Genomic DNA, 17666 nt, shown 5'->3' with positions numbered 1-17666 from the left:
TATAAATATATTAAGGTTTATAACCGGCACTTTAGGTAAAATTATAGTCTTATAGAAAAGGGACTCCTAAGTACTAAGGGTTTATCTCTAGGTTTAATTAAAGTATTTTATCGTATTATTCTTAATAAACCTAGGAGAAAATAATATAATTTATATTAATAACCTCTTTCTTTTAGCTCTTTTCCTAATAGGAGTATAACTACCTAGATAAGCATTAAATAAATAGACTAAAGATAATAACGACGCTAATAAAGTTAGCATAGTCCTTAGAATTAACTTATATAAGTTACTATTACTCTTATATCTAGCTCCCTATAGCCTTATTACTATGAATTACTTATTTATCTCCGGAGGATATCTACGCGCTATAGTTTACGCTATTAGGTTTATCTATACTAGACTAGAAAAATCTAGACTTCTATAATAACCGGCCCGAAGGAATAACTTTTATGAATAATAGCTATATATATATAATAATATTATTTCTACTTTTTATTTAATATAAGTATTTAATTTTAGTATCGCTTATAAAATAAGGTTATATGCTAGAATCTTTTAATATTAATAATAGTAAAGGTAATATTAAATTTGATCCTGGGAGTTGGAGTATGTGAGTAGGGGCTCGAGGTGGACAGGTACTCAAGCAAGGTGATTAGGTACTTAACTGAGGTGCGGGTAGGGGGCTCTAGCGATGGGTGAGTAGGTGCTCCAAAGTGGTGCGGGTGGGGTGCTGCAGGGAGGTTAAAAGTAAATGTTCCAACGAGGCCTCAGTGGATACTCCAGCGAGGTATTAGGCGCGTTAATAGGTATTTAGTAGGGCGCTCTAGCGAGGTGTTAGTAGGGCGCTCTAGCGAGGGTCAATAGGGCCTCCAGAGAGGTATTAGTGGGTGCCCTAGCTAGGGGCCCTAGTAAGAGTATTCTACTAAAAGTAATAGGTTATAATTAATACTAGTGAATTTTAACGCCTATTATATAAGGTAAGTAATAGGTATAGTCCTAGATAATAGAATATTAAAGAACCTATCTAGACTAGGGCTAGGTTATTAAACTACCTAGATAACTTTGATTGAAAATAACTCGATCGAACTAAGATTATTTCTAAACTAATGCCGTCTATGTGAACCTTTCCGTTATATATATAATTATGCCATATCTGGATAATTTAAAATCTAGTAGCCCATAGCTTAGTTCGCGGCTTATATAGTCGAGGATGTCTCTGACCTAGAAGGCTAGTCGTTGTTATTGAATGAGGTGCCTAGATTTGCGGCGGATTTAGTTAATAAGATGACGAAGCGATTTAGTTGAGGGGCTAGTAAATGTTAATATAAAAAGCTTCTGATAGGGATCATGATGGATGTGTCACCAATGATCGCGGCGCCGTTGGCCGTATGTGTTTGATACCGGCCCCCTCTATATGGGCCAGTGTCCAGTTTGCACTCGGTCGGCCTGATTATTAGCCCAGGAGCATTATCCTAGCCCAATGATCACAGACTTCAAGGTCGTTGGCCAAGGTCAATGATACCGGTGAGACATTCTCCCGGTCGCAACAGGTTGAACACGAGCGCCCATGGACGACCATTGGGCTGCCAGTTGATGTCACCGAACCCCAGCCTTCAGCCCAAGGTTTACTTGGGAGCCAATGCCTTCTAGTCGCCTGCCTCTTTCGTGAACAGGAGCCGAGCTCTTGAGTCTTGTGCCCAGCGATCCCGCTTCTCGTTGGAAGCGTGCCGAGGTGGAGGCAGGGCAGGCCGGCACTGTGTCACAATCATGACAGCTTATGGATGGTTGGCCACAGATGTCGTAGGAAGTTGGTGTTTGATAGACTTCCTGGGAAGTCGCTCCGGGCTGTATGGGGCAAGATGGGGCTGTGGACTGACTGGTACTGTTACTCGGCGGTCACGACGAGGCCAGGCCAAGGAGAGACGAAGGCTCGAAAGGCTTCTCCCACCCGTGCGTCACTGCATGAGGTATGAACCGGCAAAGAAGTGCTACGCAATAGGGAGATCCAGAATTGGGGAGGATTTCTTCTAACTGCATCTCCACACACTAGAAGGGACGTAGTCTGTGTGAGAAGGACCGACCACATGAACCTGGGTACAGATCGCCTGGTCTTCTGGCAGGGTGAAAAAACATTTCCACTCTGTGATTTTGAATCCCATGGCTGCGGTTAAGGAAGACGGTCTCGGGCTGTAGGAGAGTTCTGGATCCCCAGGTTATTTAAACCCTCAGGCGAGCAAGATTTTGCCGCCGGGCACGGAGATCCACATCGGAGGTCCGAGACGGATGCCCCACTAAGCCCCCTCTCCGTGCCCCACCTCCGGCTCCGGGAACTCCCCTCCCCACCGAGCCCCCTGAGGACCACGAGGAGAACGCCAATGGGGGGACCAATGGGGGGAGCGCCACCGATTCCGTTGAGAAGCCTGTCGAGGTCCGTGATAACGAATTCGGCCTTAGGCATCGACGCGGGAAAGAAGGGTTTCACGTCAGAATGGTTGACAACGACCCGGACGATAGTCCGGGATAGAGGAGGAAAGCACACTGGCATACCGCCAACACAAAGAAATGGAGAACGACTACGAACGACGGGGTCGACGAGCAGACGCAAGGGCCGAACCGGCAACACGCTCTCGAAAAAGCGAACGAGGATGAGGCAGACGTACCTAGCCTTGTGTCGGCAGTCTTGAGCAGGGCCGCGATCAAGCGATTCGTCGAGGCTGTGGAACACTCAAAAAGGCCACGGGCAGAGCGAGCTCGTAAGCCTCTCAATTAACTAGAGCTTAAAGACGGCACCCTGGCGCAGCAACGCCGCATCGGATAAACGCCGCCTACCAGGTGTTAATTGATAGCGGCCCTCCCACCACAATCGAGACGCCGACCCCATCACAGCCCTCGAAGAGAAAGCGAAACGTGTAGACTGAGCCGATTGTAAAGCCAGCTCTGCAGGAGGCGAGAAGGTCGCAGCAGATATCGCAAATTAATTACCCCACGGGACTAGGATCTTCGATCCACTCCCGCCCCGACAGCCCCGCTACCGCAGCCCTCGATTCCATCTTGAACGAGGTTCAACGACGATAGGACGCGAAACGCAAAGTTCTGACCCTGTTGGCTCGCTCGCTCGATAATATTGTCGCCAGCTGCTAACGCGACCTGAAAGAAACTGCCAAAGAGATTATAGAATATTTCTCGACCTACCTCACGACTACGTTCCTTGTGGACCCCAAGGCCCGCCCTGGCCAGCCGGAATCCGATCCGACGAACGGACGGGCCGTCCCGACAAGAACTGGACAAGCACAGGCCCAGTCCCAGCCAAACCCGCAGCCACACGCGAACTGTCGCAGGGTAGCCGGAGTGTCTGGTGGCTCCCCAGTTCGTGGGCAAGCACAGTGTGATTACACCAGTAGCTCAGCACCGAGGCAAGGAAGCGCCACCGTTAACATTAGGCATTGGACGAAGGCTCTGTGTATCAGCTAGCCAAGATCGACTTCTGCCCTGTCTAGCCTCTTGCCTCTGACTAAACATTCCCTACACCCCCTATCTCTTTCTTATACTTACCCCGTTTACCTCCCTATATACTCACCACTTAGCGACATCTCCGAAGCTCGGAGGAGCATGGCTTAGAGTCACTCAACCCCCAAACCTCCCTGCCAAACAGGACACGCTCAATAGATGCCTGCAGACTTACCTGCAGACAATGCAAGCCGTGACTACGAATCACACAACCGAACACAAGCTCAACCGGCGGAGCCAACGGGCGCGGTACAACTGACCCCATAACTGCCACTGGGCTCGATTTGCAGGATATTCTGGGTAGGCCACTTTGCATGTATGTACATAGTGCCACAGATAGTCTCCTGCACGCCGCATGCCCCTCGGGAGGCCTGGAGAGCTTCGCTCTCCCTCCGGCGTAAAATACATCTCTCTCTCTCTCTCTCTCTCTCTTCCTCGTCTCCTTCACTCCCACCTCTAGCTCTTCCGCCTCCTTCCATTGGCCTTGGTCAAAGGCCTGTTTGGGCGATCACGTCGCCCTGGATGACCTCGCTGATGTCGACCAGTTCGCCTAGCATGTTGGCTAGTTTGGTCGGGCAGTTCGGCACGTCGTAGTTGAACCATTTTGTCGGTAGTTCAACCTTAGTGGCCTTGAGACAGTGTCCTAGTTCCTGCTCCTTGGCTAAGATCCTTTGTCGGATCATTTTGTTTCGAGGCCGTATGGCGAAGCCCGACGCTGTAGGGTGGATATCCGGGATGTCGATACCTAAGTGACAGACCCAGCGTCTTCCAGGTAGCCTCGCGCAGGGCGTAGTTGGTGAGAGATTTGCTCATCCCTGGTGCTCTTCTGGAACTCGGATGAGAATGCGAATATCTTCTGCAGGCAAACACCATATTGGAAAGCCCATCCAGAGAGAGACTCACATGCACCGCTCGTTATTAAGATTCATGGCAATACTTGGAACTTGATTAGGAAGGTGAATTGCTACGCGAGGCGACTACCCAAGGAGTGGTAAGGGTGGCCCGATACTACTAGCCGGAATACTCAAGTGCATATCCAGACAGAAACCCCTCCAAAGCGCGTCCGCCACGCGCGTTTGACTCGCGACTCCCCATACTCTCGTCATACATTTGACTTTGCTGAATGAGGGCATCTGCCAAAGACCGGCAGCTCTGTACAGTCGCCGTTCTCTAGGGTGGTCCAACCGGTGGCCGTCCAACCGCCGCCATGTACGTGAGATATTTCTGGTAAGTCCGCGACGGATATCGCGGCGGTCGGACATCAGCAATTGCCTCAATGATATTCCCTCCAATGTTATTGTCGGCATTCCTATAGTGATAGACCTCATTCCACACATGGGAGATATTCCCATTACCGATACCCGGTTCGGGTATCGACCTGTCCAGTGGTTCAAACAGGATAGCGTATGCGGTCTTGTTAAGGTTCTTCCACCAGGCTAGCGGAGCGGAGAAGAGCCTCCCCCCAGGAAGGTAGCTGAGGATGTTGGAGTATACGTCGCCAGTGCCGTTGCTCTTCGTCGTGATGAGCGCCTGGATGTTGTTTATTTCTGCCGCGATGCTGGAAGGGTTGCCTGCCGTGTCCTGACGGACAATAGTTCCCCCTCCTTCTGCTTGTGTGCCTTGAAGCATCCACAACAGGACCAGATCTGCGAGCTTCTCGTTGGGGTAGACCGTGTTACTGATTATGTTGAGTATAGGGAACAAGGCATTTTCCAGCATCGAGCCTCCTTCTCGGAGGAACTGGAATTCCTGTCTAGCAAGGTCGTAATGACAGCCCGGGAACCATGTTTGGTGTATCTCGAGGTCAGCAAGATCTGGATTGTCGGCATGGCTCGGGTTCCTCGACGCTAGGCATGGTTGAAATGCCCAAAAACGGTCATGCATTGCCAAGGCATGGTAGACCTTCTCCACAGCGGTCGATACCAAGTTGTCATGGAACTCGGGCCACTCGAATCCAGACCCGGTGTGATAGTTTAGCCTCGGCACGCCGCGACTTCCAACAGTGTCGAATATGCCCATGAATTTGATTGGCGACCGCACCGCAAAGCTGACATTTGTTCTGAACTGGTCCATCTCGGGTGATGAAGGGTGATGAACGGCATGCGGGCTCCGATAGATGTCATAGACCTGCTTGATCAACACCGCGTTTCCCCTGTTTTGGATGATTCCGCAGTTATTGATCATGCCGCCGACCGACCTGACGATGTAGGCACCCCTACTAATCCCGAACATCCACACCTCCGTGTGCACATTCACATTCCAAGTGAAGTTCTGTACGATGAAGTCGTAAACCTCGGTACACTCCTTTTTCGCCTGGGTCGCAAAAGCGCCGTTCCAGAGATAGTTCATGAAATCACCACCCAAACCGACCCCGTCGAAATATCTAGCACGAACGTCGCGAGTTGGTGAGTTATAGACAGCAGGATTCGCGGCCAAATTGATTCCAACCATTTGCGCAAGGATATTGATGTTGCTCTTGGTGTTCGTTTCTCGACCGCACCAGGTACCGTCGCACAAGACGATAACTCTTCTTGTCGTTGCCATTCCGATCCAGGTCTTGTAAAGATAAGATGTAGCAGAAAGAAAATGCCGGTGTAAGAAACACGAAGCTAGACTAAGCAGATAAGGGAGAAAGTCCGCGCTTCTTATACTGAGGATCATATCAAAAATTCTGTCCTCAGTCAAGACGTATCGACGAGCATCAGTATCAGCCTGACTAAAAGATACTTACTTTGGGCTAGGCTCTAGAGCAGCTCCCGCTAGAAGCACCGATTAAGCAGTACCTATCGAGAGCTCGTAGTGGATGTGCTCTCTACTGTAGCTGCGAGCATCGAAAGCAAATTAGCGGTGCTGTACAGCACTGTTTGTGCCCTTGTGACCAACAGGGATGACCTGATGTGGCGTTTTCTTGGCGTAGGACAAAGTTTTTGATATGGCTGTCTCTTCTTTTTGCTGGACGAGCTGAAGGGCTACGAAACGGTCCTCCGTAGTTGCATTTGAAATTGAATGGATGGATGGATGGAGTTTACGCCCGGGCTGAAATTGCCTCCCGGCCTTTTGGGGCATGACAATTGCCTGCGCACGGATCCATGCCCTCTGGCGCTTACATGGTACATCGGCAAGGCAGCTGGCGGCCTGAAATCTTAATTAGTATTGAACCTTGATTAGTCTTTGCCCTTGTAAACAAGGAATAGGATGGATGGATCGTGAACTGGAATCAAGGTTATTGAAACTCATGGGACTGATCAGATCGATTTCATGACGACCAAATAACGTGTCTCGAGGTGGTAATACCGAAGCCAAAACATGGAGCGCTGGAGAAGGTATTAGAGGCTGTCAGATTAATTCATAATGACGTTTCTTTCATTTAGACCCAGGTCATTAAATAGAAAAAGTGATTGGTGGCATTATCGCAAGTTGTTCTGAAGTATGTGAATCTACGCCACGGCTGGGAGAGCTGAACATAACTAATGGTAGGGTAGTGAAGCTTCAAGATAGCAAACCAAATCAGCTGATCGAAGGAGTCCAGGTGAAGGTGACGTTGCCATAAAAATAGACACATTGCTTTCTGAGCTAAAGGAATCAAGAATGAACATCTACGGCCGACCCGGCTTCGTTGGCAATTACCACATAAGTTCGGAGAATGCCGCCTGAGCGCTTGAAATGTAGCCATTACTTCCCGTCTATTATGCACTATGTCTCGTGGGAGTACCTCACACTTTAGACATCAATCAATCAACGCACTGCTGCTACTCATTATCATTTATCTGACCCTTGATCCTTTTAGCACGCTCAGTGCGACACATGGCTTACGCCAGCTGGTGGTGGCACAGTAAACGTGAGGTGGGCTGACATGCCTTGTCTTGGTTCTATATCACCCATCACAACAAGTCTTCTTAATTTTTAGTCTGGTCGTCACGTCAACGTCTGTAATGACAGCCTTGGAGGCTGCAGGTTCAATTGGATTGCCTTTGAACACCGAGCTCGAACTGCTGTTCAGACTTTCAAGGTTCTAGCCGCAGATTGCGGCTAGTCAATTGGTGGGGTGTACTGCGCTACAAGTAGATGTGCTGACATGTGATGGCCTAGGGGTGGGAAGTTCCACTTATGCCGTATGTTCCGGTACTTGAACACGCATGCAACCGTGAGGCTATTGTCTTACCGTCAGACCAAGATATACAACTCCTCGGTTGCATCAGTGTACATACGTTCGCAAAGAATGCCTATTATAAGCCACAAAAACGTCTCATACTAGTCATAGACTCTGCTTCATTGAACATCACCCGCATCTCAACAAATCTACCCTGACCCGTAGACGGCATCGTCCAGCAGACATACATTCCCGCTAGGGTGGAGAACCAGCCAGAGAAATGATGGGAGTTAGTCTAGCAGTTCGATTAGCTTCTGGTATGTTGCCCCCCGTGCCATCAATGACACACAACGCAGGCGTGGGTGCAACGTTGATCTTGGCTTCAAACTAGAACTCTGTTATGATTGATGATGGAACTCTCCTCACCCACCCAGCGCACCAGCATTTAGGTTGCAAATCCATGAAAGCATAAAGACCAGACAAAGCCATGACACGAGGAGTCACTCAACAAACCCTTCCAGGCAGCCGAGGCAGCCGAGGAAGTCGAACCTTCCTGCTAGGCCGCCGCCTGCTTCAAAGGGCACGTTTCCTTTCCGTCCCTTCAATTTCCTAGCTGTCATGTTATGTATATAAAGTCATTCCTTTTCTAGTCAGAATAGCTAGGAATCAAGAGCTGCTATCTCATCAATTCCTTCGCATTCAGTTTGACAAACCATCGCAAAGCATTTGTCAGACGACGGGAACGACTACCGTATATCAGCACCCGAGGAGAATATCCCCATCCTGAGTATTGGTGGAAATCTTTCATATCTCTTTAAGTTTGGAGTGAATGCAACACAAGCAGCCCTTGACCCGGCTTCTCTTTCTTCTAGTGAGGGACCCGAAGAAAATCTTCGCCGGTCAACGATTTTTCGACAAGTCATATTCATTGCATGCCCACCAACTTTATCGGAATGAACCCTCTGCAGGCTTTCCAAGATGTTGTCAACCTTACCACTGGGGTCTTTGATGAAGTCGCCAAATTCTCCGCCAACGTTGTCAGAGACGGCGGTCGCATGACCGCCGAGGTCATTCGAGGAACCGGGGAGCTGCCCGCGACGGCCATACAGGAAACTACTGATTTTGCAGCCGGCAGTATGACGGTAATAGCTGCTGTCGGCGCTGAAATTGGACAAATTGTTGGACTCCCCAGACAGTTCATAGAGCAACCCGTTGGTTCTGCCGCCGCGGTTGTGAGAAACGGTGGTGGTGGGGCCGCCGACACCATCCGAATGGTTACTAACCTCCCAGCGACGGCCATACAGGAAAGCGCCGGCCTTACAGCCCATGTCATGACTAGAACCGCTAGTGCTGCTACCGGAATCTGTCGAAGGTTGGCTGGGCTGCCTATCCAAGTCCCACGGAATATTAGGCAGAAGATCCTCGACTTCGTAAGAACCATTTCTCAGGAAATCGCCAGTACCTTTGTCAATACGATTTACCACACAATGATCGACATATTAAGAAGGGTTCCTATTAGAGACCTTTCGCACCTTATTGCCCAAACGGTCATTGATCCGCTTAGTAAGTATAGATTATTTATAGGAGCCTCTCTATAATGGTATCGGATCTTTTACTAATTTTTACGCCTCTGCTATAGTTCTCTTTGTTGTAATACTATCCGCTATAGCTTTGGTATTCTTCTTTGCGCTGAAGCTTCTGTAGGTTATGTGCCCTGTTGACTAGGTATCCAGCTGAATCTGGTTAGATTTTAGCATTTTCGGTTAATGAATTAAGCTTGCATATGGCGGACAACCTTATTGGTCGGCACGGAATGTGTGATGTTCCGTCTTCATACCGTTCCCATCTTGGGTCGTAACACAAGCCGGTCGCGGCTTGCGCATAGAGCCTTGAGGAACGAGGTTGGCTATGGAAATTGCCAGCTTGCCATTTGCCAGGGCAGCATTGAAAACGGAAACGGAAAGGACTACTACTACTACTACTCCTCCTCCTCCTCCTCCTCCTCTCGGAAGAGGGTGGATCGAGGGGTGAAAACAGGTGTGGTCAGAAGAGATAATTGAATTGAGCTGCTTTCCTCTATCTAAGGGACCGACGAAGGTCGGTCTCTTAAACCTATGTTCAATCTCCCGATATCATAAGCATCAGCCTGCTGCCTGACGCTAGTCGTGGCGTTCACAGCAAGCTTCAAAATCAATCGATCGATATCGATCGGTTCGGTTCAAATTTTTGATCGATCGATCACTCATAGTTCTCACTAGGTATCTCTATCTATGCTGATCCTGCTCGCCAGTTGAAGAACCTACCTCCAATTATCCCCTTCAAGGACACCCAAGGGAAGAGTTAGTTAATAAATCCCAGCCTTACTCCACAAACAAAGGCACTAAGCCATAGCTATGGCGTCACAGGCGGCACCTAAGTAGTATCACCATCCTCCCGCAACTACCAAAATCTCTCTCCGTTTCGGCAGAAGATAACGCGATAGTATGAAAGTCAACAGCCATATAAGACAATCAAGGAAACCACACAACGCCGACATCCCTCCACCAAGCAATCAGATCAACTTTATATACGATATTATCCACTAGCAGTTCAGACAAGTACTAATCAAGCTCGTCTTATACTAGCAACATAGCCGACTGCTTTCGCCATTTACTTTATCATTCTTAAGAGTCAGGGCGAACCAGTGATCGACTAAATACTAACCAGCGCTCAATATTATCTAAGGCACTATTACTCTTAGATACTAAAACAGCATTACGGGCCGCCTCATAAACCATATTCTTATGCTTCTCTTCCCAGACTCTCAATAAGTTTCCCTTATAGGTCTTCCTCTACTCTCACAATATCGTTCAGGCACAAAGGAACACTTCGATCCATTTCGAGAATGCTTAAGATCACTGGCTTTTCCAGAAATAGACAGTCGGTTCAACGATATCGAGACTGCCGCGACGGGAACATGCGAGTGGCTACTTCGACACAAAACGTACACGAGCTGGGCCTCTTGTGATCGAGGCTTGCTTTGGATCAAAGGGAAGCCCGGCTCCGGGAAGTCGACGTTGCTGTGGAACGTTCTGAACGATGTCACGCCAAGACTCAAAAGCGGAGAGGGAGCCTTGATTCTCAAATTCTTCTTCCACGGTCGCGGTACGGAACTCCAAAGGACGCCGTTAGGCCTCTTCCAGTCACTCCTTTACCAGCTTAGCCAGGTCCCTGACGCGCTGTCAGAACTCGTGGCCCTGCCAGAGGGTCGTAAACGGCGCTTCAGCCGTCATCGGGGTCTCGTAGCTGCCATGGTCATTGAGGATTTGATGAAAGACAGGGCGAGAGATACCATGGATCAGCGAGCATTCGAATGATTGCTTGAGTGAAGAGAAGAGAGAAGTCGTGGTCAATGGGTTCGTCCTGGTGAAGTGTAATGTCAGTGCAAGTGTGGCTATTGAATCGCTCATGTGATTGGTCGGGGTTTATTTCGATCAGAGGCGAATATGACTTTTATTCGGCCACTTGATGTCTTCAAAGGTTTCCCTGTCGTGAATGCATAGCCCCGAGGCCTCGCCCAAGAATTAATGGCTGCCAATAGAGACTCACGGGATTCGTAAATGTCTTCAGGTGGGAGAGCATCGTCTGGGAACGTGATCCGGTGGCTTCGGTCCATTTCCGTTGGCAATATTGCTGTGTTGCAGAGCGCAGGTCGCGTCGAACGCGCTGGCGTGGTGGGTGGGCCAATCGGAGTGACAATGGCTGACATAATTTGGGCACCTAGGTGCCCATGTTTTGGCCGCCCTCTACTAACCTTATTTCGAACTAACTTCTCTCATAAGTCACGCCTCGCAATAGTGAGCAGGAAATAGGGGGAAAACAGTCCCAGAGTAATAATAATCGTCCCTGCAAACGCGTTGCCAATCGACCCATCTAAGTACGCTGTTTTTATAGCAAAATTGATCAAACATAGCTAAAATGACTCTCCCAGAATTTTAGGGGGGTCCCACGATTTTGGGGCCAGCTAAGAGGCATTTAGCCTCTGGGTCTGACGGATCCCACCTAGACCAACGGGTACTCTTGCACTTGAGGGTGTAGAATTTAAACATGTGCTAAACTGATTAGGAAAGCCCAGCGCTTGGGCCAAAAACGCGCCTAGTTGTACTAATCCAGAAGGGGAAGGCGTCACGCTTAACCGGCTCTGATGGCCGTTGAGATCGGCGGGTTTAACGGAAACTGCAACAGCACATAAATTTAATAACAATAAGACTGCTTTCCCATATTCTCTAGGCATCTAACTATCCACAGAAAGGATAGAAGATCATGAACCCTAATTGCGGGTCTGAAGACTTGTTTCCTAGTTGCCTCCTGGAAGGAGTAGGAGCGCGTCCTAGCATATCCCGACGCGTAAAATAAATTTATAAGCTATTCTATTTAAAAATAACACGGGAATAAGGCATGGCAGGGGTTCTACAAGGGATAAACGACAGACAGGGGACAGACAACGAAGATAATGGAAGAGTAGTAATAGTAATAACCATATAGGATATGCTGGAAACTACGAGGCTTCGATCAGAGAGCTCAGACAGACAATCTTCGGCTAGCGATACGTTCACGGTACTTCAGAATGATTGTAGAAAAGCAGAACATAGATACAAAGGAGAGATACAGAAAGCCAGTACAATGCTGCGTGCCCAAGTGAACAATCTGGCTCGTGTAGTCGGCAATCGATCTGCGAGGCCCTCACTCCAAACACACCCTTGCCCTCCCCTTTCCCGTTGGCCAGCGCGTTTCAGAGAAATCTTGCGAAGATGGTCGTGAAGAAGTCGTTGAGGAACATGCCACCAGGGTCGAGCTGCTGGCGTATCTGAAGAAACTGCTGGATGCTCCCCGGATCGTGGGCATCGTGGGCCGGGGCAAAATTGCTGATCGCCCCGTCACGAGTCTTGTTGATATGAGGGATGCCGCCGTGGCGCTTGGCAACCTCATTGAAGGCTAGGCGAAACTCCCTCCACGTGGGATCCCTAGGGTCAGGGTACAAAGGGTCAACCGTCATCATGTTGGCACTCCGGGATCGCGATAGCAGGGACTCCTGGTCCTGCTTGATAAAGTAGACCACTGCGGGCAACGGCAAGATGAAGTCGTACTGCTGCTTAAAGCGGTCGCTCAGATGCAAAAACTCCCGAACCATATCGCACCATTTCTCCTCGGGAAACGCCCAGTCATAGAAGTCAAAGTTCGGATCGTCTTTAGCGTAGATGACGCCACGATCGCATGGATCGACAATATAGCGACTGTGGCGGATGATATGCAGCGGCCAGTCGACCATCGCATTGATAATCGATTTGCTCAGGGCGGTTGCGGGGCGTAGCGCCGTCACGGCCTGCACCAGGGGCAGAAACAGACCCGCGAATAGATCGATGCTCTTGCTTTCAATCGGATCGAGCCAGGCCGTTGGGGAATCCGGCCTTGGTATCGCCGGATCCAAGAAATTGCGACACTGCCAGAGCAGCTTCCTGGTGGTCGGAAACAGCATCCCGAACACCTGGTCGTTGGCTCCGTTTAGAGCCTGCAGTTCCGCTGCAAAGTTGTCCATGAACTTGTCAATTCGCTCGACCTGGAAACTGACCTGCAGCGGCTGGGTCTTGAAGACACGCACGGTGACCTCGCAGACGACGCCGAGCATGCCAAAATGGGAGCGAATGGCAGGCAGGTATTCCGCATTCTGCGATTCTGAGATTTCCATGATCTTGCCGGCTGGCGTGACCAGCTTCACGCCGAGAACAAACGACGAGAACTGCGCAGAGCGTCTCATGGCGGTGTCGTTGGCGTGCGTGCCGCTGATGGCGCCAATCTGGAAATTGCCAAATTCCAGGACGACAGGAGGCTGGAGGCCGAGCACTTGCAAGTACGCACACAGCTGTCGCAGGGTCATGCCTCCTTCGACGGTGATAGTCAGCTCTTCCATATCGACGGACACGACGCGAGCCATTTTCTCCATCGAGATGACGATGCCGGTGCCCACTATGCATTCAGTGGTCGAATGCATGGCACCGACGACGGTCACTCGTTGTTTCTATTCAAAGGCTTGTCTGACGATGCCCTGAACCTCCGCAACATGAGCCGGCCTCCTGAAGAGGTCATCGGCTACTCCAAACCGGATCTCATCATTCCAGTTGGCAAGGACGGCCATAGCTGCAACTTACTTCAACCAAGATCCTGTTTCAATTCTGGTTATATGAAGACGAAAAGCGAATTTTTCTAGAATTCAAAATAGTGAGAATAGGACGGGAATTTAAGACCAAGGGAAAGGTTAGGACGAATACCTCCGAACAAGGATAGAAAATGGTAGTTCGCTATTCTATTTAGTCACATGCTATACACTGAAGCAACAATAGGGTTTTCTGGGCTGTGCGATTTCATCCACAAACAAAGAAAACTACACGTCATAGTGATGTACAAAATCGAATTATACGATATCCAATGTGCAGAATCAAGAATCAGGTCGCAATAATGCCAGCCTGGGCCCTCAGATCGCAAAGTCAGTCTATGGTCAAAGTTGATATTCAACCTATGATCACATGCAAGAGAGACGTAAGTGTGAAGTTGGAGTGCTTGTTGCTTCCATCGCACTATAATTTTAACGTTCACTTCAAACGTCCACTTCAAACGTCCCACCACTTTGCTTCTGAAAGCAAAGCACCACTTGGCGCATCAAACTGGGAGACTAACATGAAATTTCCGGTAGAAATTGAAGACGGCATATCCCTATGGATAATATCCTTCGATCACAAGCATGCATCCCAATTAGAAAGCTTAAAGTCTGTGCTTGAAAGTAAGATCAAAGCGATGGAACCCGATAAAAACGTGAATAAACTCACATGGACAAACTCTAGTTCCGTCTTTGACGGAGATGGGTATTGTTGTATTCATCATCAACATCAACGTTCACGCCTTCCTCAAGTTGCTGAGACGGCTGATGCGGAAAATTGTTCAAGAAAAGTTATTCACTTTATCACGTTATGCCTTCTGGCCATAGAACCCAAACATTCGTTAAGTCTAACCTCACTTTCTAGCTGGCAAGCCCGTCCAAGTTTGAGTTTCATTCGCAAGGAATTGGGCAAACTTTCCGAGCAAGTATCCACGTCAACGGCTGTTAATCGAAGCTATACCAAGAATGGATGCCTCCGAGCCGAGCCGACCGGGCTTTGCGGGTCCCCGCAGTGACTCAAATCTTCAATACTTCAGGCAGACACGAGAAGACTGGACGAACTCCGCTGTCATGGGCTGCTGGAAATGGGCACGAGGCGGTGGTTCAACTACTACTCGCGCAGGATGCGGACTCCAAGGACAAAGACCGTCAGAGTCCGCTTTCATGGGCCGTAGAGATTGGGCACGTGACGGTAGTTAAGCTGCTGCTTGCGAAGGACGGCGTTGATCCAGACTCCAAGGATAACGACGGCCGGACGCCATTCTACGCATCTTCTTCAGCCGCTCGACGTCGTCGGCAACTGCCCCGTATTTTTACGGAAGATGAAGCGGTTGTCGATATTGTCTCGCAAGTAATCCTCGTCTGTGCGCTAATGCAGATCTTCGATGCTATGGCCGCCGTTTCGCATAGTCTTCTCCGCAGAGATAGATCAATTGCTCGCAAACCTTGCTTTAGCGTCCCGTTCGACCGACTTCGTCGATCGGCCGGATATTCTTACATAGCTAAGGGAGCAATACATAGGCTCGGCCGGTCACATAGCCCTCGTGGGCATAGGCAGGTTTAGGTACGGGGCACCGCATAAATGCCCTTTAAGGACCGCCTTTATGCTAACCGACTAAAGTAAATCATAGGTTACTATCTAATTCGCATATCATATCCACGATAAATCACCGCAAATTAGTATCTTCTAGGTTTATGCGAGTTTAAAGCCGAGATTTAAAGAGGTCTATTAATCTATTATATAAAGGCTAAAATTACCTATGCGAAATAATCCTAGTATTAATATACTTAGGCTCATCTATAACTAGCTATAAACTAAGGAAGCTAGCTTATAGTTAATAATCTTAAATAATATTAATAATATTAACCTCTTTTATCCTAGTATTAAGGCTAATAAGAATAAGGCAATAAATTAACTAATAGATAAGAATATTATTATAAAAAGCGATTAATAGCTACTTATAGTATACCTATTAAAATACTATAATAGAATTATCCTTATTATATTATATAGTATAAATACTACTAAAAAGCTAATAAGTAGCTAGAAGGCTATCTATTAGATCTTAATTATAGATAATACCTAAGGCCTTTACCTTTTCTAGAATAAGCTTAATAAAGACTTTAATAAGGATATTACTATTAATTTTCTCTAGGCTCTAGATTATATCTCGCTAGCTATTACCTAAGCGGCGGTATATATTAATTATTATACCTCCTGCGCATTAATAAAAATATATCTAGATACCTTCTAGGAGAGTAATAAAGAGAAGGGTAATCTCCTTAATAGAGACGCAAGGGATCTTTGATGAGATAAGACTATCTCTAACTCTATAGTTACGATATAATAAGTTACCTTTAAATAAATACGCCGCGAGAAACTATCTATAGCGAAATTACTTTCCTTTATAAGCTTCTTTAATCTATAGGCTATTCCTAAGTTTATGCTTTATAACTATAGCATTGATCTTATAGAAAATATAGATAGAGATATAAAGAGTAATAACTTTAAGGAGGATCTTAATATCCTCTATAGTTACTTACTTATATCTATAATAATAATATAAGATATATATAAGATATATTCCTTAGTCTAATTTTATATATAAGCTTAGATATATATAGTAAATAATATAAAATAATAGAGATAGGTATTTTTATAGTCTATATCTAGATATTTCCTAAGTAATTATAAGGAGGTAGGTTATATGCGTAGTCACGTGACCCCTAAAAAGCCTTATAAATAGAGGTATAGCATAGTTAGGCATATTATGCCATAACTAGTTAATCTTTTATAAAAGAGGTCTATTAGCTTAATTGGTATGCTACCTAAATGTATTATAGTAATATATTCGAGATATAACTAACCTATTATTACGGCCTAACATAGTCCCCGTCACGTGCCTAAAAACTTCCCTATAAAATACCCTCTAATCCTAGCTAATTAGAGGTAATCTTATACTTTAAAGAATAATCTTATACTATAAGACTTATTCTTATATTATAATATTCTCTTAGTAACTATAAGATATTTATATATATATATATAATATTTATTATACCTTAGATAAATACTTAGCCCTTAAGCTATTAATAGATTTTAATTACCTTTAAGATTTTCTTAATTTATTACTAAGATATAATTACCTTATTATATAATAATACTAAGACTCCTTATTAATAATAAACCTAATATACCTAGTTTATTCCCTTAGAAAATACTAGATATTATATATTAATAGCTTCTTATTTAATATATTTCTATATTATATTATATAATATCTCTATTATTAAATAATATATCTTTTAATAAATAAAATACCTTATTTATTAGATTTTTTACTAAAAGATTATTATCTTATAATAAGATATTACTAAGTATTATTAAATTTATAGCTAAAATCTAATAACTTAGAGGTATAATTAATTAACTCTAGGGTTAAATATAGAATTAACTTATAGTATTTACCTAGTAATATTATAATAAAGATCTAAGAGAAATTATTAAACCCGCGATACCTAAACTATTTATAAAATAAGCCTATAATATTATATCTTTTTTTATTAAAATAAAGGGATATTTTAGGCTTTTTCTTTAATATATTAATATTAATATAAAAAAGGTATTTTTTATTATATCTTTTCTTTATAGAATTATTAAGATATAATTTAAACCTATTTAGAGAGACTTCTTAGAAAATAAAAATAAGTCTAATTAGGACTAAGAAACTATTAATATCTTTATTAATTAAAATAACTTTAAGGTAATTATTAAGGAAACTTTTAGAATAATTAATAAAGAAAGATAAGTTATAGCTAAACTTTATAGCTTAACTTAGAATAAATTATATATTATTTATTTTATTATTTTTTAATAAC

At 45.9% G+C, this 17666-nt stretch overlaps 5 protein-coding genes across 5 annotated transcripts; 3 read left to right on the top strand and 2 right to left on the bottom strand.

Moving 5' to 3' along the window:
- Positions 1-1767: 1767 nt before the first annotated feature.
- Positions 1768-3471, top strand: NECHADRAFT_89435 (uncharacterized protein; the record flags this gene model as incomplete). Its single annotated transcript, XM_003039158.1, has 4 exons — positions 1768-1967; positions 2230-2428; positions 2561-2753; positions 3176-3471. The coding sequence occupies 4 exons, from the start codon at positions 1768-1770 to the stop codon at positions 3469-3471; spliced, it is 888 nt and encodes a 295-aa protein (XP_003039204.1).
- Positions 3472-4677: 1206 nt separating this feature from the next.
- On the bottom strand, positions 4678-6051 carry NECHADRAFT_89434 (uncharacterized protein; the record flags this gene model as incomplete). The annotated part of the gene is made up of 1 exon (XM_003039155.1): positions 4678-6051. One exon carries the CDS (start codon positions 6049-6051, stop codon positions 4678-4680), a length of 1374 nt encoding a protein of 457 aa, XP_003039201.1.
- Positions 6052-8550: 2499 nt separating this feature from the next.
- NECHADRAFT_89433 (uncharacterized protein) lies at positions 8551-10953 on the top strand (the record flags this gene model as incomplete). The annotated part of the gene is made up of 5 exons (XM_003039157.1): positions 8551-9160; positions 9267-9297; positions 9483-9634; positions 9856-9936; positions 10421-10953. The coding sequence occupies 5 exons, from the start codon at positions 8551-8553 to the stop codon at positions 10951-10953; spliced, it is 1407 nt and encodes a 468-aa protein (XP_003039203.1).
- Positions 10954-12368: 1415 nt separating this feature from the next.
- Positions 12369-13769, bottom strand: NECHADRAFT_89432 (uncharacterized protein; the record flags this gene model as incomplete). Its single annotated transcript, XM_003039154.1, has 2 exons — positions 12369-13652; positions 13686-13769. 2 exons carry the CDS (start codon positions 13767-13769, stop codon positions 12369-12371), a joined length of 1368 nt encoding a protein of 455 aa, XP_003039200.1.
- A 1072-nt stretch (positions 13770-14841) lies between these two features.
- Positions 14842-15105, top strand: NECHADRAFT_19921 (uncharacterized protein; the record flags this gene model as incomplete). Its single annotated transcript, XM_003039156.1, has 1 exon — positions 14842-15105. A coding segment is annotated over one exon (264 nt), but the record flags the coding sequence as incomplete, so codon positions are not given.
- Between the last annotated feature and the right edge of the window lie 2561 nt (positions 15106-17666).

The sequence above is a fragment of the Fusarium vanettenii genome (genome assembly GCF_000151355.1).
Source record: "Fusarium vanettenii 77-13-4 unplaced genomic scaffold NECHAsca_151_unmapped, whole genome shotgun sequence".
Lineage (NCBI taxonomy): Eukaryota > Fungi > Ascomycota > Sordariomycetes > Hypocreales > Nectriaceae > Fusarium > Fusarium vanettenii.
This window is presented reverse-complemented; position numbering and strand designations above follow the sequence as displayed.